The 26,354-nt window shown below is 33.9% G+C and overlaps 1 protein-coding gene across 2 annotated transcripts; it reads left to right on the top strand.

The window, feature by feature from the left end:
- Positions 1-2,092: 2,092 nt before the first annotated feature.
- LOC115710161 (glycine--tRNA ligase, chloroplastic/mitochondrial 2-like) lies at positions 2,093-24,733 on the top strand. Of its 2 annotated transcripts, none has more exons than XM_030638500.2 (36): positions 2,093-2,419; positions 2,717-2,767; positions 3,094-3,161; positions 4,313-4,394; positions 4,484-4,547; positions 4,729-4,784; positions 5,033-5,110; positions 5,237-5,311; positions 5,392-5,462; positions 5,936-6,052; positions 6,159-6,260; positions 6,666-6,792; positions 7,154-7,237; positions 7,367-7,453; positions 15,175-15,276; positions 15,557-15,620; positions 15,812-15,867; positions 16,922-16,993; positions 18,016-18,098; positions 18,561-18,609; positions 18,822-18,884; positions 18,988-19,077; positions 19,204-19,290; positions 19,452-19,523; positions 19,612-19,670; positions 19,944-20,037; positions 20,160-20,378; positions 20,472-20,566; positions 20,833-20,923; positions 21,082-21,186; positions 21,523-21,561; positions 22,190-22,279; positions 22,964-23,065; positions 23,407-23,488; positions 23,610-23,695; positions 24,393-24,733. In XM_030638500.2, exons 1-36 carry the CDS (start codon positions 2,096-2,098, stop codon positions 24,489-24,491), a joined length of 3,285 nt encoding a protein of 1,094 aa, XP_030494360.2. In that variant the 5' UTR covers positions 2,093-2,095; the 3' UTR covers positions 24,492-24,733. The 2 variants fall into 2 exon arrangements, with proteins under 2 accessions (XP_030494360.2, XP_030494369.2); XM_030638509.2 differs by having other exon boundaries at positions 2,390-2,419; positions 3,094-3,171.
- Positions 24,734-26,354: the final 1,621 nt, after the last annotated feature.

Below are 26,354 nucleotides of genomic sequence, written 5' to 3'. Positions count from 1 at the left end.
ATTTTAATTTATTTAAATTATTTATTAAATTCTCAATAATTTTGTTTGGATTTTTTAAAATACGTTTTTATAAATAAAATAAAGTTTAAATATTTTTTTAGAAATAATTTAAGTTTTTTAAGTAAAATTAATATTTTTATTCAATTTTTTTATAATTTTTATTATTTTTTTCTGAATTGATATTATAATTGCTTTTAAAAAAATAGAATATTATAATTTTAAAAATTATTTTTTTAATAAAATGGGGTAAAATTTTGTATTGGTCAAAATTTAGGGGATAAAAATACTAATTTTTAACGGTAAAAGAAACGGAACCTAAGAGAAAGGGCATAATTATGTAACTGCTATATTTTAGGGAGAATTTTTAACAAGCCGTATATTTTAAGGGGCAAAATCAGGTAGTGCCGAAAGTTCAGGGGGCAAAAATATTAATTATTCAAATAAATAATATATCATATAATTAAAATATATAAAAATAATAATTAAATATATGTAGCATGCCAATAAAATTATATATACATTAAAATATTTGTATTATGCTAACAAAATTATATACCACTATTTTTTTGAATTAATTATATACCACCATTGTACATAGCAAAATAAAAAATAAATATCATCAAAGAATAATAATATATCATCCAATAAAATAGAAATATATTGTACAACAAAATTTATATACCAACAAATGACAACAATAAAAAATTAAAAAAAATCGACATAACTTTCAAATAAAAAAGATTTTAACAAAACTAATAAAAATATACTATAATCTTTAAGTAATTTGATTCTAATTCTAAAAAAAAAATATATGAAAAAAAATTATTAATTTTTTATACGGCAAAAGACAATATAAATAATAAATAGTCTAAAATGATCATTTCTCTACAAGTTTTGAAATAAAAATATTTACTAACATAGTCTTATGATTTGGAATTATTTAATATAATTTCTTTAGAAAATGAATAAAATTAAATCTACCATATTTAAATAAAAAAACTTTTAAAATTCATGTAAATTGTACAATCTTATTTCTAAAATAATAATTTTCCCATATTTAAAAATAGAAAAACTTCAAACCAAACATGATAATATAAAAAAGAGATATTAGGATTTTTGCCCCTCGAATTTTCACATGTATCAAATCATGTCCTCTAAACTTTTAAGGTCATTAAAAATGCCACTAAACTATTGAGATTGTTGGATTTAAGGACTTTTGTCCAATTTTAGTAAAAAAAAAAGGTCTAACATGGATAAAAATTCAGGGGGCATGATTTAGTACATATCAAAGTTCGAGGGGCATGATTTGGTAAATATCAAAGTCTGGAGAACATGGTTTAGTACATAAACAATCATTAAAATAGTAAAATTTAATAAAATTAGACAAAAGTCCTTAAATCTAAAAATCTCAATAGTTCATGGGGAATTTTTAATGACCAGAAAAGTTCAAGTAACATGATTTGGTACATGTTAAAATTCAGGGAGTAAAAATCTTAATGTATAAAAAATTACAATTGTTATAAAAAAGATTATGTCATACCAAACAACCATTAAAACGGAGAAAAATGGACCTAATTCCGAATCCAATACATCATGAGAAATTTTTAACAAACACAAGAGTTTAGGAAGCATATTTGAGAATGGTAATACTTCGGATAAAAACCTATTTATTCATATAATGAAATTATATGCGTAAATATTATTTTGGACTTTGTGTTTTGCAAAAGTTACCAATTGGACTTTCTATTTTGTTAAATGACAAAATGAACCCTGTATTTTCTTAAATGATACAAATAGGACCCTGAATTGATTTTTTGTCAAAATAAAATTTAATTATAATCCGATCTAAAAGTGTTATGACAAAATTATTTATATTTTCTGTATCTGTTCGTTAGAAATTATCTTCAAGTTAGTTATATTAAAAAAAAAAATTGTATAAAATTAAGCTCAAGATTCTATTTTTACCATTTTAAAATAGTCTATTTTATTATTTAATAAAATACAAATCCAACCAATAACTTTTGCAAAACATTACTTTAGTAAAGAAAGCATAAACATAGTCATAACTCATAAACCATATAAATAGGCATTCTAGATGACGAGTCACGCTCAATCTAGGACCAAAATTTTCAGGCTAAGGTTTTCTCAGTTTGAGTTACCAGCCATGGCTATACTGGCCTTTCCCTTAGTCATTTCCTTTCTCAAACCCCAACCATCTCGCATTTCCTTCCACCTCTACGCTGCTAAGTCCTTCCCTACTCGCTTCCCCAACCCCTTCACCGCTACACGCCGCTTCACCGGAACTCCAGTATCTGCAATTACTACCTCCTCTGCCACCGCCGAGGCTCCGCAGCTTTCGAATTCGGAGCCACCTAAATCCTCTGTTCTTACTTTCCAGCAAGCCATTCAACGTCTCCAGGTTTGTTTGTAATGTCTAATTGCCTTTTACAGCATGAACAATTATTCATTGTATGAATTGCACTTGTGATACATTACTCGTCAAAATTTTGTAGTGTTTGTTTATCTGGAAATTTGAAAACTTATCAAATGTAGCCAAAACATGAAAACTTATCAAATTGTTGGTAGTGTTTTTTTTAGTAGCTGAATTGAATTGCTTTAAATAGTAGCAAATGAGTATTTGAAGTAGAATATGGTTTTTAATTTCCTTTAGTTAACAAATGGATATAATGCTATGCCTGCTTTGGGTTATCTGCAGGAATACTGGGCCTCCGTTGGATGTGCCATTATGCAATGTAGCAACACTGAGGTAAATATCATTCTTGTCCACATTCTTGGCCATCTTTTTTTTATGTATACCCTTTTTAAACTGTTGACTTTTTTCTCAGTGTTACAACTTATTACGTGTGTAGTGTTATTGTTATTTTCACTTGTTGATGCATGTTAATGAAACTTTATCATTCATGATACTGTTTATGCTATTGTCTATGCAGAGGACCTGCATTGTGTGTAATTTTTTTTTCACTGCTTATTTATTGTTTTTGGTAGTTGAACCTGTGAATTTCTGTTTTCCATCTATTTATATCAGTGCTTCTTACTGTTCGCTTCTTACCAAGCTCTGGTTCTATTGATCAGGTTGGTGCTGGGACTATGAATCCTTTGACTTTCTTAAGAGTTCTTGGTCCAGAACCGTGGAATGTTGCGTAAGTGTGCGTAAGTTTATAATAACTAGTTCATTGGTAATACAATTACTAAGCTGTTTAGTAATAAACCTAAAATGAAGCAATACACGCTTTTGCAGTGTTTGCATTTTGTCACTTATAAACCACTGCTTTGAAATTTATGTGCTAACATTTCCTGATTGTTCTAAGCAAAACAAAGTTCCAAGTCGTGTGCTGATAACGAAAGAAAATAGAATGATAACTATTGTTGTTATTATTATTATTTATTTGGAAATTTCCCTTGTTCTTCTGTGTAACATGACATGAGCAGATCAAAGTTTAAAGCTGTTGTTTCTTACAAAAAAGACCATACATTTATAAACATATTGGAAACGATGCACTCAAATCTTAATTAACATGTTTCTCTTCTGACAAATTATTACATGTGCAGTTTAGTGTCAAATAATGCATGTACTCAAATTATTTTTATTGTGGCGATGCATGTACTCAAATATGATTGCCTTGCATATGTAAAAAATATTAAAAAAAATACTTCCGGGCGCTGTAAATTATTTCAAATGAATGGATCTTAGCTTTTTGCTTAATATGTCCTTCTTGGGTTGTTTTTGTAATCTTCTGACTATTAAAACAAAAGTTACCTTGTACAAGCACCTCCTATAAATGACATGAAGGTGTTTCTTTCAAGTCTTGGTTAATTTGTTGCTTTGGTCTAAATTCTTCAAACATAATTTGTTGAGCTAATTTTAGTTTGTATTTGTCAACTTTCTATGATTATGGGGTTTTTGTTCTTGTTTCACTTATTTCCATTTTAATTTTTGAACTTACTATGGTATTTAAATTGATGGTTACATTGATGGAGTAGCTAGACTCTAGAGGACTTGTTTGGAACGTCGTATTAAGTCATATTGTATTGTATTGTATTATATTGAATTGGATTATATATCGTATTTTTATATAATACTATGTTAAACTTTAATTTATATTAAAATATTATATATTTAGGTGTCCATAAAAGTTAATGCCACATATAATTTTATATAAAAATATTGCATAAAATACAATTTAATATAATACTATACAATACAATACGGTGTAATACGGCGTACCAAACGAACCCAAAAAGTTCTTAGTGTAAGTGGTTAAATGCAATAATGATGACCTTCTATTGACAGATATGTTGAGCCTAGTATCAGACCAGATGATAGTCGCTACGGGGAAAACCCCAACAGGCTCCAAAGACACACTCAATTTCAGGTAAGTTGGACTCTATATATTGACCAAGATTTCTTAGATCTTAGTGATTTATGAATTCTTTATATAACCTTTGTTCTAATGAATGTCAGGTTATATTAAAGCCTGATCCAGGAAATTCACAAGACCTTTTTATTGGAAGCCTTTCAGCTTTAGGTTGATACTGCACACTTTTATTTGTTGAATTAATAATCATCATAATAAACCTTATAGTAATGTTTGATAAGGTGCACCTATCATGACGGCTAATTGAATGATTGCATAGAACTTTCTTGATGTGTTTCTTTTCTGATCTAGCAATTCAACTTCTTGATGAAACATTTTATATACATGACAGGTATTGATGTTCGTGCACATGATATAAGGTTTGTAGAGGACAACTGGGAGAGTCCGGTAATATATTGTTATTTTTCCCTTTTATGCCAAAATTTATCATTTCTTGATATGGATTTTAACTTAATTCTGAACCCAAATTGCTTGTTTTTTTTTTTTGATTAAAAAAATTGCTTGTTTTTTGTGAATGCTTAACCTTAACAATCAAGTCTTTTACTACATAGGACTATTTGCTAAAAAATCATCGGTGCATTACTGGATTTTTTTAGCCTGATTACTCTATTGATGCTGATGGGAAACTCTTTTAGGTGCTTGGTGCTTGGGGTTTGGGCTGGGAAATATGGATGGATGGGATGGAGATCACCCAATTCACTTACTTCCAGCAGGTTCTTTCTTCTATATTGAACTAACATGTGCTGTACATAAAATATTTTTTCTTTTCTGAGGTAAGAGTTATATTTTGCTAGTTTCCACACCTTCACATCTGTATGTCTCTGTCTTTATCTTTTCAGGCCGGAAGTCTTCAATTGTCACCAATATCTGTTGAAATTACTTACGGCCTTGAGCGTATCCTCATGTTACTACAGGTTAGTGCTGGTAGCTCCTCTTAATATTTGTTTAGTTATCGCTTGCTATTAATCTAATTCGGCTAATTACTCCATTGCAGGGAGTTGACCATTTTAAGAAAATTCAGTATGCTGATGGAATTACTTATGGGGAACTATTCATGGAGAATGAGTAAATTAGCTATTTATCTTCTGTTTCTTTTTGTTTTTGCTTTTGCTTTTAAACGAAGTATGAAAAAGTATTATTTCTTACTTGATTCTTGCTGTTCTTATATTGCTATGTCAAGGGGTGGACTAGAAAATCAGAATTTACTATATGTGCTCTTTTCATTAACACCTATATTACAAACTTCCACCACACTTGATGATTCTGTTTCCCATTCCTCTTTATGTGCGTGTACTATAATGCTTTGAAGATTAAATTATTAATGGAACTTGCCTATTATCATAACTCTTGTTATTATTATTTAAAGACATGGGTTCATATTTTTTGGGCTCGTGTTTTTCTGTTAGAGCTTTTAGTAGCTTCTGTCTTTTTACCTTTTGGATGCTTACTTCTTTCATGCCACTCCTCAAAGTTGATTGTTACTGGAACTTTCTAGCCATAGAGAGTAAAGTATGATATTTTTCGAATATCTTTTTCAGGAAAGAAATGAGTGCATATTTTTTAGAGCATGCCAGTGTGGAACATCTTCAGAAACACTTTGACTTTTTTGAGGAAGAATCTCGTTTCTTGCTTGCTTCTGGTCTACCGATCCCTGCGTAAGTTTAAGCTTTTATTTCTATATTTTGTTTATTTACAATGCAGGAGTTGGTATGTTTTAATATGCTGTTTTTTTTTTTGAGTGGTTCTTTCCTTACATGCTAGGTATGATCAGCTTCTGAAAACATCTCATACTTTTAACATCCTAGACTCTAGAGGCTTTGTTGGGGTGACAGAGCGTGCTCGATATTTTGGTCGGATGCGCAGGTAATATATCTTGATTTATGCTATATAAAAATTACACCAAGAAGTTTGTATGTCAAATCTAGCATTCAAAGAATCTTGTTTCTTGCTTGCTTCTGTTCTTTCCTTACATGCTAGGTATGATCAACTTCTGAAAACATCTCATACTTTTAACATCCTAGAAGTATTTTTAGAATTCGATAGTAAATGAAAGTTAAAAGTTCCAACTTCCAAGTGTAGTATGTTTGTTACATTATTTACTTTCTCAACTTTGATGGTCATCATTTTTAAGGCGGTGCCTATGGAATATAGACACAACTATGCTTTAGCAATAAGTAGTAATGCTTATTCAATGAGAATAATTTCTTGGCATACATTCATTAACGCTCTTAACTTTTGTGCATATGCTTACGCTTCTTGTTCTCTCAGTTTAGCTCGTCAGTGTGCACAATTATGGTTGAAGACTAGGGAGACGCTTGAACATCCATTGGGTGTAGTTTCTGAACCTGTTAATCTTGTATGTCCTAAGGAGCTTTTGGAGGCAGCTGTCAAAAGGGCCAGTCTATATACATTAGATATATAATAGGTTTTTGGCTGTATCATAAGATGGTCATATAAGTCAACATGGTTTCTCTGTATTGTCTTAGGTAATTTTTGGCCCCCCTGACTTATTAAAAATCAATAGGACATGGGTTTTTCGACCATAATTATTATAGCCCAAGCATTGTGTGATATTGTGACGCACCAGGCTAATTATGTAGCATTTTAGCTAAGTGTATATGCATGGACATGTGTGGTTATATCTATGTAAGCATCCTTGAACTGTTTACCATGTCAAAGTTGTGTCCAATATGATATTCAAATGTCACTTGGCATAATATTCACATTGCTCAAGGTGTTTCTTTTTAATTACTTAGGTTGGTGATAATTCACGGTTATTTGTACTTGAAATTGGGACTGAAGAGATACCACCTCAAGATGTTGTTGATGCAAGCCAACAAGTATTACTCTTTTTTCTTTTTCTAAATGAATTATCTAATTTTCTTTCTATTGTGTCCTCCATTTTTGTTTTTATTTTGTAGCATGGTCAGACGTGAATGCTATTAATTGTTTTGAGTTTGTCTTTACAGCTAAAAGATCAAATGCGACAATTGCTGGATAAGCAAAGATTGAGTCATGGAGAAGTGCAAGCCTTTGGCACACCTCGTAGACTGGTGGTATGGTTGCCTTTATTATAGTCTCACTTAGGTTGAAATTGAATGTCATGTTTAGGTTGACTTCCGGTATCTTTATCTGTGTGAATTATAACTTGACATTTCTGGGACCTTATCACACAAACCTTTTTATGTATCATTAGACTTTTCTTAGTAAGTATTAGAATATTAGTTGTATATTAGTTGTAAAAAATTAAGATAACTTGTATTTAGTAGTTTCTTATTTGTATTTAGTAGTTTCCCATTTAGTCTTCTAACTTTGTATATATATAACTATTCTATGAAATACAACACACAATTCTATTCACCATTCTCTATATGGTATCAGAGCAATGCTTAAAACTGTGATTCGAAATTCGAAATTAGAGTTTATAAAAAAAATAATAAATAAAATAAGATTAGGGTTTGAGTTTAGGGTTCCTTTTTCAGAAACCCTAGTTGGAGTGCAAGTTTTTTCTCACCACCCACATAGACGGATAGCCTAGCTGCCGATCTCAAAAACCCAAAAGTTTGATCACTGGAGTCTCTGCGCGTGGGGCTCACGCGCTGCTTGAAGCTTCTGCGCACATCCCCACACGTCGGTGCGTGGAGGCACGTGTGATAGCGTCTTTGACAGCGTTCTTTTGTCGGTTCTTTACTGGGTTCTTCTAAGCCTACTCGCATCTTCCTCAGGTTGTAATTTGGTATTTTTTGCCTTCTTCGTGTTTGGGTGTTCTCTTTCTTCCTTTTCTCTTCAATGGTTTCTGCTTTCGAGATTATGGTAGAGATAAAATCAGATTCGAAATCAGTGGTTGTTTCTGATGCGGTTCCCGTGATGTCTAAAATCACGAACCATAAATTGATTGGTTCGAATTATTTAGAATGGTGTAGCAGAACGTAAACACAGACATCTTCTTGAAACTGCACTTGCCTTCTTGTTTCAAATGAAAGTTCCTAAAACTTTTTGGGCCGATGCAGTTTCCACAACATGCTTTCTTATTAATCGCATGCCATCCTATGTACTTAATGGTGAGATCCCATTTAAAATTCTTTTTCTTAGTAAGTCATTGTTTCCAATTGCTCCTGGAGTATTTGGCAGTGTTTGTTTTGCTCGTGATGTTCGTCCACATGTCACCAAATTAGACCCTAAGGCATTAAAGTGCGCCTTTCTTGGTTATTCTCGTCTTCAGAAAAGGTATAGGTGTTATTATCCTGATCTCAACAAATATCTTGTTTCTATTGATGTTACCTTTGTGGAAAATACACCTTATTTTTCATCTTCAACTACTTTACTCGTCAGGGGTAGGATGATGATTTGTTGGTATATCCTGTCACATACTTTGCGCCTGATACATGTTCTGACAAGTCCCTTGTTTCTTCACCTGCCTCAGTCATACCTCTCACAATGCTTACATCTCCACCACCTCCACCACTTCCTCGACCTCCTATAGTGTACACCAGGCGTCCCCCTCCTCCACCTCATGTTTCATGTCCTGCACCTGCATCTTCGTCATCAGATCCGAAACTTAAAGATGATCTTTTTATTGCATTACGTAAAGGTAAACGCCAATGTACTTTTCCTATTTCTTCTTTTGTATCTTATAATCATCTCTCCTCTTCTTCTTGCTTTTTTATTGCTTCTCTTAATTCTATTACTATTCATAAAACTGTCTGTGAAGCAATGTCTCATCCTGGTTGGCTTGCTGCAATGATAGAAGAGATGAATGCTTTAGTTGCAAATAGTACTTGGGACTTGGTTAATTTACTTTCAAGAAAACGGGTCATAGGGTGCAAATGGGTGTTTACGGTTAAATTCAATCAAGATGGAACAATTGCTCGCTTAAAGGTTCGTCTTGTTGCCAAGGGTTATGCTCAAACCTATGGAGTGGAGTATTGTAATACTTTTTCTCCTATTGCTAAACTCACATCTGTTCGACTGTTCACTTCCATGGCAGCTACTCATCATTGGTCTTTGCATCAACTTGATATTAAAAATGCTTTTCTTCATGGAGATCTTGAGGAAGAAATATATATGGAGCAACCTCCTTTGTTTGTTGCTTAGGGGGAATTAGGGCGAGTTTGTCGTCTTCGCAAATCTTTATATGGATTGAAACAAAGTCCATGAGCTTGGTTTGATAAATTCAGTCAGGCTATTGAGAAATTTAGTTTGTTGAAAAGTAAGTCAGATCATTTTGTGTTCTATAAAGGATCAATTGTTGGTGTCATTTTGTTAATGGTGTATGTTGATGACATCGTTATTACGGAAAATGATACTGAAGGCATCTCATCCCTTAAATCTTTCATTCATACCCAGTTTCACACGAAGCATTGAGGGGTGCTCAAGTATTTCTTGGGTGTTGAAGTTACTCGGAGTAAACAAGGTATTTTTCTGTCTCAAAGGAAGTGTGTACTTGATTTGTTAACTGAGACAGAAAAATTGGGAGCAAAACCTGTGCATCTTACACGTGATGGAGAACCATTTGAAGATCCTGAGAAATATTGCAAATTGGTTGAAAAGTTGAATTATCTAACTGTGACTCGTCCAAATATTGCTTTTCTAGTTAGTGTCATTAGTCAGTTTATGTTTTCTCCAACAGTTCATCATTGTGCAGCATTAGAGCAAATTTTATGTTACTTGAAAGGAGCTTCAGGACGAGGTATAGTTTACAAGGATCATGGACATACCCAGATTGAGTATTTCTCTTATGCACATTGGGCAGGCTCCAAGGTAGATAGACTATCCACTTCAGGATATTGTGTATTTGTTAGGGGCAATTTGATCTCTTGGAAGAGTAAGAAACAAAATGTTGTGTCTCGATCCAGTGCTGAATCAGAATATAGAGTTATGGCACAGTCTGTGTGTGAGGTAATATGGATTTATCAGCTTTTGATTGAATTCGGGTTTAAGACTTCTATTCCGGCAAAATTGTAAGTGATAATCAAGTTGCTCTTCATATTGCCTCAAATCTCGTGTTCCATGAGCGAACTAAACACATTGAGATTGATTGTCATTTTGTTCGTGAGAAAATTCAACAAGGCTTGATCTCCACAGGATATGTGAAGACCGGAGAACAATTAGGAGATATTTTTACAAAGGCTTTGAATGGGGTGCAGGTTGATTATCTTTGTAACAAGCTGGACATGATTAACATTTATGCTCCAACTTGAGAGGGAGTGTTAGAATATTAATTGTAAAAAATTAAGGTAACTTGTATTTAGTAGTTTCCTATTTGTATTTAGTAGTGTAGGATATCAAGCTAGCTGTAAATTAGGTGTAAATTTACATTTAATGTTTTTTCATTTACTCTAGTGTTTTAGGTGTTCACATTGTATTATATATACCTTTTGTATATACTAAAATTGATCATCAGAAAATAAAAATCATTTCTCTCATTTTCTACATGGTATCAGAGCATGTAAAAGCTTCTCAAATAATTTTTTCATTCCTTCCCTTCTTAAAATTAGGGTTTGGAGGCTCTATCTTAGAAAACTAATCAAAAGGAGTTTTCTATTCTCACCTCTGACCCAAGAAGTTTCTCCCACCTCCGATCGGCAAAACCCAAAAATTCGGCGACCATCTGAGCTGCGCGTGGGCCCCACGCGCCACCTCCATCCGCGACGACTATCTCCAAGCGTCGGCGCGTGGGCGCGCGTGGCAGCCTCCAACGACGTTTTTCCAGCGTCGCCTCTCTCAAGTTTCTCCATCTCTGGCTCTTCTCCGACTCCAGCGACGTTTTTCCAGCGTTATCTCTCTTTGTTTCTATACTTGTTTGTTTTGTCTTGGTGTCTTTCTCCATGGCAGAACAAAACTCGTTAAGATTCATGTCTTTAGTCGCAAGACAGTGCAATATTCATGCACTTCAGGTTATGCAAATCCCTCGTGACCCTTGGATTGTGGATTCTGGTGCTTCTGACCATATGACAGGTGATAGATCACTATTTTCTTTATTAAGTAAGTGCTCTCATGAAAGGACTGTTCGCATAGCTGATGGTTCGTGTTCAAGAATTGATGGAATTGGAACTATAACAATCTCATCAAGTCTTGTCTTAAATTCTGTCCTTTACGTTCCAAAACTTGATTGCAATTTACTTTCTGTAAGCAAATTGAGTAGTGATCTTAATTGTGAAGTTAAGTTTGCTGCTAAGTTTTGTGTTTTTCAGGATGTGGAATCAGGGAAGATGATTGGCTATGCTGAGTTTAGTAAGGACTTGTATCTGCTAAAAATCGACAACCCCATGTTTAACCATGGAAATCGTTGTTGTTTCTCCCAAGGTCAATCTCTTTCCTCAGTAAATCAGTCTAATAAAATCAGTACTATCATGTTATGGCATTACCGTCTAGGTCATCTAAATTTTGTATATCTTAAACACTTATTCCCATCCTTATTTGTCAATATAAATCCTCAGTCTCTCAGGTGTGATATTTGTCAATTATCTAAGCATTCTCGCTACTCTTTCATTCCAAGACCTCATCAACCCGCTCATCCATTCTCACTTATTCACGGGTATATATGGGGACCATCCAAAATTCAAAATATCAGTGGGGCACGTTAGTTTTTATTACTAGTTGACGATCACAGCTGCCTAAGTTGGACATTCCTCATGAAAGAAAAATCTGAAACAAGTCATATTTTTCAAAATTTCCACAAAATGATCCAAACTCAATTCCAAACAAACATCCAAGTGTAAAAACCGACGATGCCTGTGACTTCTTCAATTCTGTACTTGGATCTTATTTGCAATCCAATGGGATTGTTCATCAAAGTTCTTGTGTAGACACACCTCAACAAAATGGTGTGGCCGAACGCAAAAATCGTCATTTACTAGAGGTAGCCCAATCTTTACTCTTTTTATCCCATGTTCCAAAAAGATTTTGGTGTGAAGCTGTTCTCACAGCTACCTATCTCATAAATAGAATGCCATCACGTGTATTAAAATTCAAAAATCCACTGCAAATGTTCTTTGAAACATATCCCCACTCACATCTTGTGTCTCAAATTCCTTTTCGTGTTTTTGGTTGCGTTGCATTTGTCCATGTTCACTCCTCACATCGTAGCAAACTTGATGCTCGAGCCACGAAATGTATCCTTCTTGGCTACTCATCTAATAAAAAAGGATACAAATGCTACTGTCCTGTTTCACAAAGAGTGTTCAACTCCATGGATGTCACTTTCTTTGAGGAACAATCTTATTATCCCAAATTTGCAGTTCAGGGGGAGAATCATAATCAAGAACTACAAAATTGGGACTTTGTTTCACTCATTGATCCTCATCCTTCTTCCCCTAACAACACCCTTGCTCCAAAAACTACTCATCCTCCTGTTTCACTCATTGATCCTCATTCTTCTTCTTCTGACAACACCATTACTTTAAAAACTCCTCATCCGTCTGTTACTCATACTCCAAACCATTCAGCCAATTCACACGAGCCAAAAACTCCTCATCCAACCTTTTCAAATCCAATCCACATCCCAAACACAGAAATTCGGGTCTACTCAAGGAAAAAGAAGAATCTAGCAAACATTGAACAAGCTACTACTCACAGTCAGCAAAGTCAAGAATATAATCCGATTCCATTCATTCTTGAACAAACACAGGAAGATGCTCAAGCTGAACCTATTGTGGAAGAAGATGTGTCTGAAGATCTAAGCATTCCCATTGCTCTCAAGAAAGGGGTTCGCTCTTGCACTCAACATCCCATTCACAACTATTTGAGTTACTCAAGCTTATCTCCTACCTATAGAGCTTTTATCACCACTCCGTATCAAGTTCAGATTCCAAATTCGGTCCAGGAAGCTCTACAGGATCTCAATTGGAATGCTGCCACAATGGAGGAAATAAAAGCACTTGAAAAGAATAAAGCATGGATCATCACAGCTCTGTCTGATGGCAAATGTACAGTTGGTTGTAAATGGATCTTCTTGGTCAAGTATAAGGCTGATGGGAGCATTGAAAGATTCAAAGCCCGATTAGTGGCTAAAGGATTAACCCAATCATATGGCATTGATTATTAAGAGAGATTTGCTCCTGTTGCTAAGTTGAACACCATCCGAGTTCTCTTATCTATTGCAGTCAACAACGAATGGCCTTTATTCCAACTTGATGTGAAGAATGCTTTTCTTAACGGCGATCTTGTAGAAGAAGTATACATGGACATTCCTCTTGGATTTGAGGATCGATTCTCAAAGGGAAAAGTGTGCAAACTAAAAAAATCTCTCTACGACCTCAAGCAATCCCCTCGAGCCTGGTTTGACAGGTTTACAAAAGTGTTGAAAGGAGATGGTTACACTCAGTGCCAATCAGATCATACTTTGTTTATAAAACACTCAGTTGGTGGAATTTTTACAACATTGATCGTTTATGTCGATGATATTGTGGTTACAGGTAATTTCATGGAAGAAATTTCTCATCTCAAGCAGCTTCTCTCCAGTGAATTTGAGATTAAAGATCTAGGCCAATTAAGATATTTTCTGGGAATGGAAGTTGCAAGATCCAGTCAAGGTATCTCAGTCACTCAGCGGAAATATGTCCTTGATCTCTTACAGGAAACTGGGATGATGGGATGCAAGCCTATGGACCCTAATACCAAACTTGAAGTACAGACAGACGGAACAAAAGTTGATCGAGGAAGGTATCAACGTCTTGTGGGAAAGTTAATATACCTAACTCACACTCGGCCTGACATAAGCTTCGCTTCGCTGTGAGTGTTGTTAGCCAATTTCTCAATAATCCTTTTGAGGAACACATGGATGCTGTCTACCGAATTCTTAGGTACCTCAAGGGAAAACCAGGAAAAGGGTTAATGTTCAGGAAAACTCTCAACAAAGATCTTAAAATATACACAGATGCAGATTGGGCTGGTTCTCAACTGACCGAAGATCAACTTCTGGGTACTGCTCCTACGTTTGGGGAATTCTCGTATCTTGGCGCAGCAAGAAGCAACAAGTTGTTGCTCGTAGCTGTGCAGAAGCAGAATTTCGTGCCTTAGCACATGGAATTTGTGAAGGAATGTGGTTGAAACGTCTTCTCGATGAACTCGGAATCAAACTTGAAGGCCCAATAGATGTTCTCTGTAATAATCAATCAACCATAGCAATAGCAAAGAATCCAGTTCATCATGATAGGACCAAACATGTTGAAATTGATCGTCACTTCATGAATGAGAAGATTGAAAACAAGATCATCACCTTGAAGCATATTCCCTCGAGACAACAAGCAGCTGATATCTTAACCAAAGCTCTCCATCGTCCTAATTTTCGGGAACTAAGTTCAAAATTAAGAATGTTTAGTATATATCTAGCTTGAGGGGGAGTGTAGGAAATCAAGCTAGCTGTAAATTAAGTGTAAATTTACATTTAATGTTTTTTCATTTACTCTAGTGTTTTAGGTGTCACATTGTATTATATATACCCTTTGTATATACTAAAATTGATCATCAGAAAATAAAAATCATTTCTCTCATTTTTTACAAGTAGTTTCTCATTTAGTCTCCTAGTTTGGTATATAAATATATACTATTCTATGAAATACAACACACAATTCTATTCACCATTCTCTACAGTAAGAAACAATGTGATTAGAGGAAATGTTGTTTTTCTTTCTTGGGAGCATACTATGATAATTTATGGTGCATGTGATAAGATGATGCTTCAGGACTTTTAATGCAGTTCTTGCCGTACTAGCCCTAATATGTAGTCTGCTTTTACCCTTGTACGTTTTAAATACTTCTTTTTCACATTTTTCAGGTTTTTGTTGAGGATCTTTGTACCAAACAAGAGGATAATGAGGTTGAGGTTCGAGGACCTCCTGCTTCAAAAGCATTTGATGATCAAGGAAATCTTACTAAGGTATTTGCTTGATAAGGTTTTCCTTTCATTCAACTATTTGACTGCTAGTATGCTACAACTAAATTCAGTAGCCTTATTAGCATTTTTACTACATTTCACTTTAGGATTGTAGGGTTAGTGCGCACAAACACTAGTATATATAGTGTTTCCTCGTTTCCTGTATCTATTTTTGATCCCTATGTTTCATTTCCAAACTTTTGGTTGTACTTTGATAAAATTCACCCTTTTGTGGTGCTATTTAGAGTAGTAACTGAATTTTTAACCCGCCATTTTATGTCAGGCTGGTGAGGGCTTTTGTCGTAGGTATTCTGTACCACTCGATGCATTGTATAGAAAGGTTGATGGTAAGTCTATGCAGACGATTCATAAGTACTTGGTTTTAAATCTAACTGATGTGTACTTGTTTAAAAAAAGCTCTTTAAAAAACCTTGAATGTATACTATACCTACATTTAATACCTGAACATTAGTTTATCTAATACTATATGCTTGTCGAGCCAGACTTGATAATGGATTCTGATTGTTGTCTATTGCAGGAAAAACAGAATACCTTTATGCTCGTATTACGGAGTCTTCAAGACATGCTGTGGAGGTTTAAATGCTTTTCCTTTTGTATGTTCTGCTGCTAAAATTGGATTTCTGTTTGAGCTCAGAAGTTTTTCTTTAAACTCATTGAAATATTACCAAATTAGGCGTTATTGATCATTAGAATTGTCTGAATTTTTGAGTTTCGAACCTAATGATTGGTGACTTTCTAACACTTAATATCCACTACAATATTCGGTTTCCTGTAATAACTATGTTCTTTCACATCTTATTTGCTCATGATAACAAAATTACACACCTTAAGAATAAGAACTGAAAGACCACTTTAGTCTAGATGAGCTAATCAAGTGGTTGGGTGTGCATTGTGTATAAGAGGTCTGGGGTTCAAACCCCAGCTGGGCAATTAACAAAATAGGTAATTACTAATGGTTAAATAAAGGGCTGAAAACCAATGCAGAAAACTTTAAAGGGCATTATTCTGCTTGTTTATGTTCTGTGGCTACAGAGTTTGATGAATACCATTTTATATGTTATTAGAGAAAACTATAAAGTAATGTTTTGGAGGAAGTTTTCATAATTTAGCAATTAAATTTATTTTTTATATTTTAGCTCAGTAGTGATGGTGGAAAGGGGCCTGGGTTCGAACTTTGGACCTCTTTGTTTCTGGTTTTTTATGTGTACAAAGTGTGCTAGTTGTAAACTTGTATACAGAAAAATATTTTGCACATGGGCTGTAAACCATTCGAGCCAATCACGAACTAAACAATTTCTATCTATTAATGTTCTTCAGGGTAAGAAAATTTGTTGTATGCTTGATTTTTGATTGTATCATATTCATGTTATTGTTCTTTGTAGGACTCTGTATACTCCTTTTCTCCGTTATATGGTTTGTTTATTAATTAACCCCATTTTGTTCTTTCACAAACTCACACATACACTTTAGAGTTTGATTATGCTGACGGCTAGCTTGTTTTGAAACTAGATGGGTTTTCACTGTATTCTGGATGTAAACTGCTGTGTAAAATAAATGTCAATCTTATTATTCTTCAATATAATTCACTAATGTTTTCCTCCTCTGTCCACTCTTTTTCTCAATAAAGGTTTTGTCTGAAGATTTGCCCATTGCTATTGCTAAAATATCCTTCCCCAAGTCAATGCGCTGGAATTCTCAGGTTTGTACAATTTAGTTTCAAGTTGCTTAGTGAAAACATGAATGTTGAGGTGTAAGTTTCATTATATATATAATTAAGCTAACTACTTGACTTAGCTTTCACATGAATATATTACAGGGATGGAGGGGTTTGGGTTTGTTTTGGTTTCTTGGGCTTTAAGTATCATCATGATTTTTTGGATGTTGTACGTAACTTTTTTTTGTTCTTCTCTATTAATCAATTTTTAATATTATAAATTATAAAATATTGAATTAAATGCCTATTAGGCATTAGCTACTACTGATTTGAGGATACGAATTCAGAAGCTCAAGAAGTCTATTTTGTTGTTAGACAAATTTTAGATGTCGTCATTGGTTTGCTAATGAACCAGTTGAAGATTACAGGGATAAATAGTTTAGATTTTAAAATTCATTTCGAGAAAGCATTATGAACCAGTTGAAGATTACAGGGATAAATAGTTTAGATTTCTTGGATTTTGTATTAAAGAAGAAGGGTTTTGGAGTTTGATGGGGAAACTAGATAAATGGCTGTTAAAGGTTTAAATAAAGAAGGGGAAGATAATCTGGAATTGTGGAGTATTGGCTATTATGTGAACAATTTGATTGGGAAAAAAATATGATCGTATCAAGAAAAAGAGAACTCGCTAGATAATATGAAAAATTATAAAACATTGGGTTACTGTTCTGCTCAAGAATGTAAAAGAGTTTGATTCCTTCTCTCCCTCCCTCTCTTGTTTTTTCTTTGGCTGGTTTGTTGAGAGAAGGGAAGGCTTTGTTTTATCTTATTGCTTTTTTAGAGTTTTGGATCACGAGTAATCATTAATTATCAGTAAATTTGTTAACATAGTTGGCAAATGCTTATATAATAAATATATATCTATATATATATTTATATACTTGCAGGTGAAATTTGTTTTATTTTCAGATATTGAAGGTTTTAGAAATGCGTAGATTGGTTTCCTTTTGCTCTACTTTAATTTGATAAATAACAGGTGGCTTATGTGTACTTCTGCTTTTATGTAGGTTATCTTTAGCAGACCCATTAGATGGATATTGGCTCTCCACGGAGATGTAGTTGTGCCGTTTACATTTGCTGGAATTTTAAGGTAAAATATAGCTCAAGATTTTATTTATTTATGCATTTTAGTTTTCCAACCTTTCTTTCTCTTTTTGTAATTTTTTTTTTTCATCACATTGCACTTGCAATGAATGCTATCTGTCAAGTCATTGGTGATCTTTCTTGTTTGCTTAATTGAGTCTCACCTCATTGCGTGTGAAGATGCATTCAATCTACAAAATAATTGCAGGCTAAGCCCATTATGGTAAATGCATAGCAGATTTCACCTCAGTTAAGGAAACATGTTGCGGATTCAGTAGTCATGAATATTATTTTTGCTTTTGTGCTTATTACAGAGTATTCACTTGATCTATCTTATTTCTTATTAGTTGACAATGTTTTGATGTTTAGTGTTCAAATATTGCTTAACTATGCATGCATGTTGTCTGTTTTGGTGTATTTATACATGAAGATACAATGCTTATCTACAAATTTGTTTATGCTATAACAGCGGGAACAAGTCCTTTGGTCTTCGCAACTCTCCTTCTGCTACATTTATGGTATGTGAGAACTTCCCATTATATTCATTTTCTTTTACTGTAGTCATTGACCTGCTGTTTGTTTTTCTCTGATTTCATATTACTCCATTTGTTTCACATTACTTTGACAAATGGTAATATGAAACTACAGTATTAAGAACAATATCAGTACTCAGCCACCTGTATGAAAATTGCTGCCTCTACCTAATATACTTGGATGAACATTATTGCAGGTAGAAACGGCAGAATCTTATGTGGATCAGATAAAAAATACTGGAATAAATATTGAAACTGAGGTACCAGATTGTGATTTTGGCCTTGTAACCTTCTACTGTTTACTTTCTCTTGTCCCAAAATTTTGTTTTGTCAGCGATTATACATTGAAATCATTTTTCTCAGAAACGGAAGAAAACAATTTTGGAGCAGTCCAATGCACTAGCCAAAAGTGTAGAGGGATGTGTGGTTTTTCAGGAAGGTTTACTTAACGAGGTAAGCGAGCTTTTCATGTTGATGGAACTTTGTTTGGAATGGTTTTTTAAAAAGGAATTATGCAGATAAGGCTTCGGGTTGTACTTTTGTCGTAAAAATGAAAAATAACAAGAAAACATATTTTAGGTTGCAAATCTGGTTGAGGCCCCTGTTCCCGTCCTTGGAGAATTCAAAGAGTCCTTCCTAGAGCTTCCAAGTGATCTTCTGACTATGGTAAGTTAGAATTTAACTAATTGATTTTCCTCACCATGTGACAAAATGCTTTGTTTCTCTTGTATTACAGTTTGCTTTTCTATGTACCATATTTAATGTAGTAATTGCTTGTATCATTATGCGTAGTTTTACAATTCAAATAATCTGTTAACATGATGCAGGTTATGCAGAAACATCAAAAGTATTTTGCCTTAACTGATGCAAATGGAAAGCTTTTGCCTTACTTCATTGCTGTGAGACTTACTCACCCATTGTATATGAGTCAACCTAATGTCTTTATTGTTGCCTTTGTGGTGGTAAAAGCTTTACATTTTCTCACAGGTGGCAAATGGAGTAATTGATGAAAAGGTAGTGAGAAAAGGAAATGAAGCTGTACTAAGGTAAACAGTGTGTCATAACATCTTTTGTTTGTCCCAATATTAAAAGAAGTTTCATATTTCAGCCAAAAGTTTTGGACCTCATAAAAGCATTTAATTTGCTTATTTAAAAGATTGAAATGTTTCACTATGTTAATTCTGTTTTGGGTCATTGAGAAGCTGGATTACTTATTGAAATGGATTGGCTTGCATCATTAACTTTCAACATTATTGGATTATATGGCTGAGTAATCCATGAGGTGTTACCAATAAACCGCGATCAATAACTGTGTGCAGAGCGCGCTACGAAGATGCAAAATTTTTTTACGAGTTAGACACGCGAAAAAGATTTTCAGAATTCCGAAGTCAACTTAAGGGGATTCTTTTCCATGTAAAGCTATTTTCCTAAGTGAAAACATATTTTCTTATAGCTTAATTGTTGAATGAATATTAAAACAAAGAACAAAGGTATCTAACTTCTCGTATTATATTCCAAAATGTGATATTAAACAGGAGAAGCTAGGTACAATGCTGGACAAGATGTTTCGTGTACAAAACATGGTTGAGAAACTAAGTTTGGCCCTGAAAATTGATAACAATATGCTTCAAGTTGCCAAAGATGCAGCATCACTTGCTATGTCTGATCTTGCTACTGCAGTCGTTACAGAGTTTACGTCTCTTTCTGGAATAATGGCCCGTCATTATGCTCTTAGAGATGGCTATTCGGAGCAGGTTGTTTATCACTAATGTTCTTGTTTATATGTATTTAATGTATATCTGTAGCCAAGGATTAATCCTCTTTGATTTTGCATTTCATAATTGCAGATATCAGAGGCTTTGTTTGAGATCACTCTTCCTAGATTCTCAGGAGATCTACTTCCTAAGACTGATGTTGGGATTGTTCTGTCTATTGCTGACAGGTAATACCTACTTGATAGGTTCCTTCTCTAATCTTTGATTTTTGCAGTTCATTGTTTACAAAACATGTTTTATTGTAAACTTTAGTGATCGCTCGCATGTCTTACAAGCTTTTGGTTCTATTTATTCCTGATAAAATCAGTTTATAAGCTGATTATTTAAATACTTATTTGTGGTTTTGCTTGGATAAATTATTGGAGTGAAAAATGCCAATTTTGTGAATCACACATGAGATGCTTGCTAATCTTAACGTGGAATACCTGTGCAGATTAGATAGTCTAGTTGGTCTATTTGCTGCTGGCTGTCAGCCTAGCTCTAGCAATGACCCATTTAGCCTGCGAAGAATCTCATATGGCCTTGTAAGTAGTTATGATATTCATATTCGAGTGGGGGCCAGTCTAAGCCAAGCGGTCCCTTTCTCTTTTTTCAAAAAAAGTAGTTATGATATTCATGATATTTTGATATTTTGGGTGTAAACTAATTAAACACTTTACAAATCCTTTGCCTTTTGCTCCAGGTCCAGGTGTTGGTTGAAAAAGATAAAGATCTGGACTTGAAAGAAGCTTTGCAACTTGCTGCAGATGTGCAGTCCTTTAAAGTAGAAGCTGATATTGTAGATAATGTGAGAAATGGACTATTGTAGATACTTTGTGAAACCCAATATTGTTAGTTTTAATTTCAATGCTTTCGGCAACTATATTTTAGAAAGAAGTAGGACAGAGGTAGGCACTACTCTGCCTATTAGAAATTGTCTTCTCGATGAATCCATTTTGATTAGTTTTTAAAATATGATGGTCATTGCTTCTCAGCCTGTCATTGTAGGAGATTAGTTTCACCCTAAGTTTAAGCGGTATGCCTAAATTTATTGTTCTTGCTTATTACTGTGTTTATTTGTCATGCTTCATGCTGTTCAATTCCAATGATTGCTCACTCATTGTTTTTTCCTATTTTCTTGCAGGCGCATCAATTTGTCATCCGAAGATTAGAGCAATTTTTGGTGTGTAAAAACTCTCACTTTTTAACCACTGCTGTGTTTTCCATTTTAGAGCCCCATTATTAATATCTAAACATAATGCATTTTTTTTAAAATTACATATTAATTATTTAAGATTTGTTTCTTAAAACAAAAAAATCTTATCATAGTACTGGAGTGGCTGATCTAAAGTCTGGTTTTTGGAGCTCAGAATTTTTTTTTTTGTTGCTTTCGATAGGCTACCTCATTTCAAACCAAAACCAAATAATATTATTCCCCAATTGTTTAATGATGTGTCTCAAAGCTGAAAAACTCAAGTTTCTCCTATACATCTACAAAAACATGGAGTTGAAATCTTATGAGTGAAAATTAAATGAATTTTTTTAAGCTATTGTGTATATAATAAAGGAAGCATAAAGATATATCTATAATACCAATCTTCTGTTACCTCTGTCTGATTTCCCCCCCAGCATCCGTCCCCCTCAATCTAAAATGGATATAAACCATGAAGTATTTTTCAAATTGTGATTTATAATTGGAAAGCTGCCTCTATTCACTCTCTAATTTAGTGTATAGATGCATTCTGAGTGGGGAGACGTCTATTTGGACCATGATATGATTTACATGTACATTGGTTACCTTTTGGATACAGGTTGATAAGGGTATAAGTTCTGAAGTGGTTCGTTCCATCCTCGCAGAGCGAGCAAACATTCCTTCTCTGGCAGCGAAGTCTGCAATTAAAGTAAGTGACTATGTTTGCTTCCTCTTTTTTTTCGTAATTAGTTGCTTGATGCAAGTTTTCTAAGGTTAAGTATTTGATAGGAACGACCTATCCAAATTAGTTGAATAGCAGAGAAAAGAGAGAGCAGTAGTGTTTGGATAAAAAATAGCAGAATGCCTTTCATTAATTCCCAGGATTTTGAGAGCCTGGTTCTCTCCCAAAACAGTTACAAAACAAACTCAAATTCTTCACACTTTTTTCCTTTCCTACTCACTTATATATACTCCCAATACCCGATGACAATTACCATTCTACCCCTTTTATTTATCCCAAGGCCTATCAGTATTCTATAATGGTGACATCTGCATTGCACCACACTTAATGGGCTTCTTAAACTCCTTGGGTGTTGAATTTCTATTGTTCATAGGTCCTTGTCTGAATTATTAAGTTCCCCACTGGGAGAGTTTTAGAGCCCCATTAGTATCTGATGGGATTGATGCCATGCATTTCTTCATTAGTATCAGAAGGGACTGATGCCATGCATTTCTGCAAGAGATTATGTTTTCTTAACTTTAAATGAAGACTGGGGCAAAGATCATAGTGTAGGATCAGATTTTGGGGTGCACTAAATCATTGAATACTATCATTGACAAATTCATTCGCTAACAATTTTTAATCTGATATAATCCAAATGATTGGTTGTAGATGGACACCTTGTCAAAAGGGAAGCTTTTTCCTAAGGTAATAGAAGCATATTCTCGCCCCACCAGAATTGTTCGTGGAAAGAATGTTGACACTGAAATTGAGGTACCATTTCTGATTTTATTGTGTTTAAAAGTTATGCACGTGCATGTCTTTAGCTTGTTCTTGGTTTTTTTTTTTCATTTGATTAAAAGCAACCTTGCTCTCTAGAAATGTGATTAGAAAGTGTTGCTAAAATGACACATCATCCCAAGCATATTTGGATCTCCTAGTTCTATTAAAGTTTTAGAACGAGTCTACAATCTTGTTTTCTTTTATGCTGCTCCACAAGTTATCTAAATTGTGCCGAAAGAAAAGCAAAATATGGTTACTATTTGCTCATCTAGTTTCAACAAATACTGCCATGAGTCACAGTTCTGTTTATGCTTTTTGGTTTGTTAATTCAGGTGGATGAGGCTATCTTTGAGACAAAAGAGGAGAAAGCTCTATGGAGTGCTTTCTTGTCAGTTAGAAGCAAAATAAATACAGGTACTTGTAATTTACATTTTCAACTTTTTGCAGAGCAATTTTATTTCAAAGCTCATCAGGTAACAAAATAATGTTTGGCGAATTGAACTAATCTTAATACATCACCTCTCTTGTCTAACAGGTGTTGATGTTGATGACTTTATTGATGCATCGTCAGAGCTTCTTCAACCGCTTGAGGATTTCTTCAATAATGTCTTTGTAATGGTGGTACGTCTTCTTCACTGTCAACTCATTTGTTTTGTATGTATTCGAGGGAGAGAATAGAAGATCATAACCTACTATTTCAAGATAAATACTTAAAATTCAAAGGAATCCTAAACTCCACTTGGGTAGCTAGGTCCCTTTTAACTTTCATCACCCCTCTACGGCATATTAGCAAGGAGAAAGTACTAAGATTCACACTGATTTTGAAGTACAAGATTCAAAGCTTAGATTGTGCATCTCGTGTCGATTTTACAAAATTATGCATATGGGATTTTAATAGTACAAGAGTACTTGTAATTAGAGCTTACACTTATCTTTCTAGCTAAAACACTGACATCATTCTTATATAAATGAAAAGAAAGATAAAATGAGTATACAATTATGATTTCTATTTTTTCATTCTCTTACGAAATTTTTATGCAATTCTAATTTTAATCAACTTTACTTTTGTCACCCTAAGACCTAAGTTGTAGATAGAAGAATTATATCCTTGCCTTGCCTGTAAGTAATAAATTGTCCAAGTAAAAGGTTACACATTTTAACAAGTTGTCTTGCAAATTAAGACCCAACCGGCATGGCATCATTTAATTAGTCAGAATTTGTTGCAAAAATAAACTTGTGGCCGATCACTTAGAGAGTTGCATGTTGCAAGTTATGATTGAAAATGAAATGAAAGAGTTTTAACATATTTTATGAACAGGAGGACGAAAGAATTCGGAATAACAGGCTTGCTCTGCTCAACAAAATTGCTGACCTTCCTAGAGGCATTGCTGACCTTTCAGTGTTGCCTGGCTTTTAGGTTATTCTAAAGAGGTGAGCTCCTTTTTGTTTTATTTCTCAAGTTTCATTTTTTATTTTTATTTTTTGGAAAATAAGAATGTAGGAAGAGAAATTATATGTTAAATTATCATGTCTTCTATTTTGCTGGCTTACTTGTAAATGTAATGTTTTCTATTTAACAAATGAAAACGTATTCAATTGTGATATAAATATTTATGATCTCTCATTATTATTTGACCCTTTGATTGATTTTAATTGAAACAGTATTTCTCTTTGATTTTTTCACAATTTCTTAGAGTACTATAGTAGGAATTTCAAATTATGTTATTAGCTTTGTTCGGATGAGAATGTTATAGTTAACAGAGTGACCTTTTTCCCAACTGATGATAAAACATTACAATTGTAAAAATATGGTTCAATTATTTAGGCTTATCAAGTCTTGAGGGATTCAGTTTTTGATACGGTTTGAATTTGAATAATTAATTAATGGACAGGTTTTATTGATGATGTTATTACTTTATTAGATGTGGTTCTTGTAATCTTATTTTGTGTTAAGTTCTTTAGAATAGTATTTGGATTGATGCTTTTAAGTTATTTTGTAACACTGGATTTGGTATGGGATAAAAGTGGAGCATTGTGATCGCTTTTAAAAAAATGATATATACTTTTTAAAGGGCCAAATAATAATATTGAAACATAATATTTTTATTGACTTATAATGTGGTCACTGGTCATAGTCTGTGATATTATCTCCTCACATGCAACATCTCAATATGTTATAATGCCTTGGTACAGAAAGAATAATATCTTAGAAGATTTTTTTTGCAAATAACATCTTTTAAGGAATTTTTAATCTATGAACTTTTTTTAGACATAAAATCTCCCCATAGTTTTTTTTTTTTTTTTTTGAATAAAAGTAGAAACTTCATTAATTCAAATCTTCCGAAACCAAAGAAGAAATTACAAAAGGTAAAGATAAACTATTAAAAATACGATCAGCCTCAAGAAGAGAGGACTGCGCCAAACAATGCGCAACCCTATTAGCAGACCGCTTAACAAAACTCACAGAGATGTTGCCAATCTCGGCACAAAGAGCCTTACATTCTAAAATGATATGGCCATAAGGAGAGACTATACTTTTATTACTTTGAACATCAGAAATCACTCGCAAACAATCCGATTCCAAAATGACCCCCTCCCAATTGTTGGACTTTATCCAACTCAAAGCTTCCTTAATCCCAAAAGCCTCCACCTCATGCGGCTGCAGCAATCCAGTTTTAAGCACAGTCTTGGCTTGAAGAACCAAACCAGCCGCACTTCTAGCCACCATTCTCGCCCCAAACTGCCCTTCGGAAGCAAATAAAGCACCATCAACGTTTACTTTAATGTTTGGAAAAGAAGGAGGGCACCATTTCTCGCTTGCAACCATTGAATGACCAGGAAGAGCTTCTTTTTCGAACTGTTGTGCTTTGCACCTGTTTAACGCCCAAATGTGACTTCCACTAGCGGTGGTTGTAGTATAGATCGGGCGGTCGATTCCACAGGAAGGTGATTATGGACAAAAGCGTTAGTAGAAAAATAAAAACAAAAGGTTAATAATAAGTGATAATAGTAACCAATGATTTTGTGATTTTTAATTTGATAATAAATATTAAAAGAAAGCAAATAGATGTGTAATCAATAGTAAAAGAGAGAAAGGCTTCAAGAATCATCCATATGCTTGTTTAGCTATTTTGTACCTTTGATTCACTAAGTTGACACAAATGATGTAACATTAAAGTTCATTTTATTTTGAGTATACAAGTTCTTAAAAATAAAAGAAATAATTTAATCTTATGTAGAACCTAGAAATGACATTATACATCAAGCAATAATGCAATAA

Source organism: Cannabis sativa, chromosome X (assembly GCF_029168945.1).
Source record: "Cannabis sativa cultivar Pink pepper isolate KNU-18-1 chromosome X, ASM2916894v1, whole genome shotgun sequence".
Classification (NCBI taxonomy): Eukaryota; Viridiplantae; Streptophyta; class Magnoliopsida; order Rosales; family Cannabaceae; genus Cannabis; species Cannabis sativa.
This window is presented reverse-complemented; position numbering and strand designations above follow the sequence as displayed.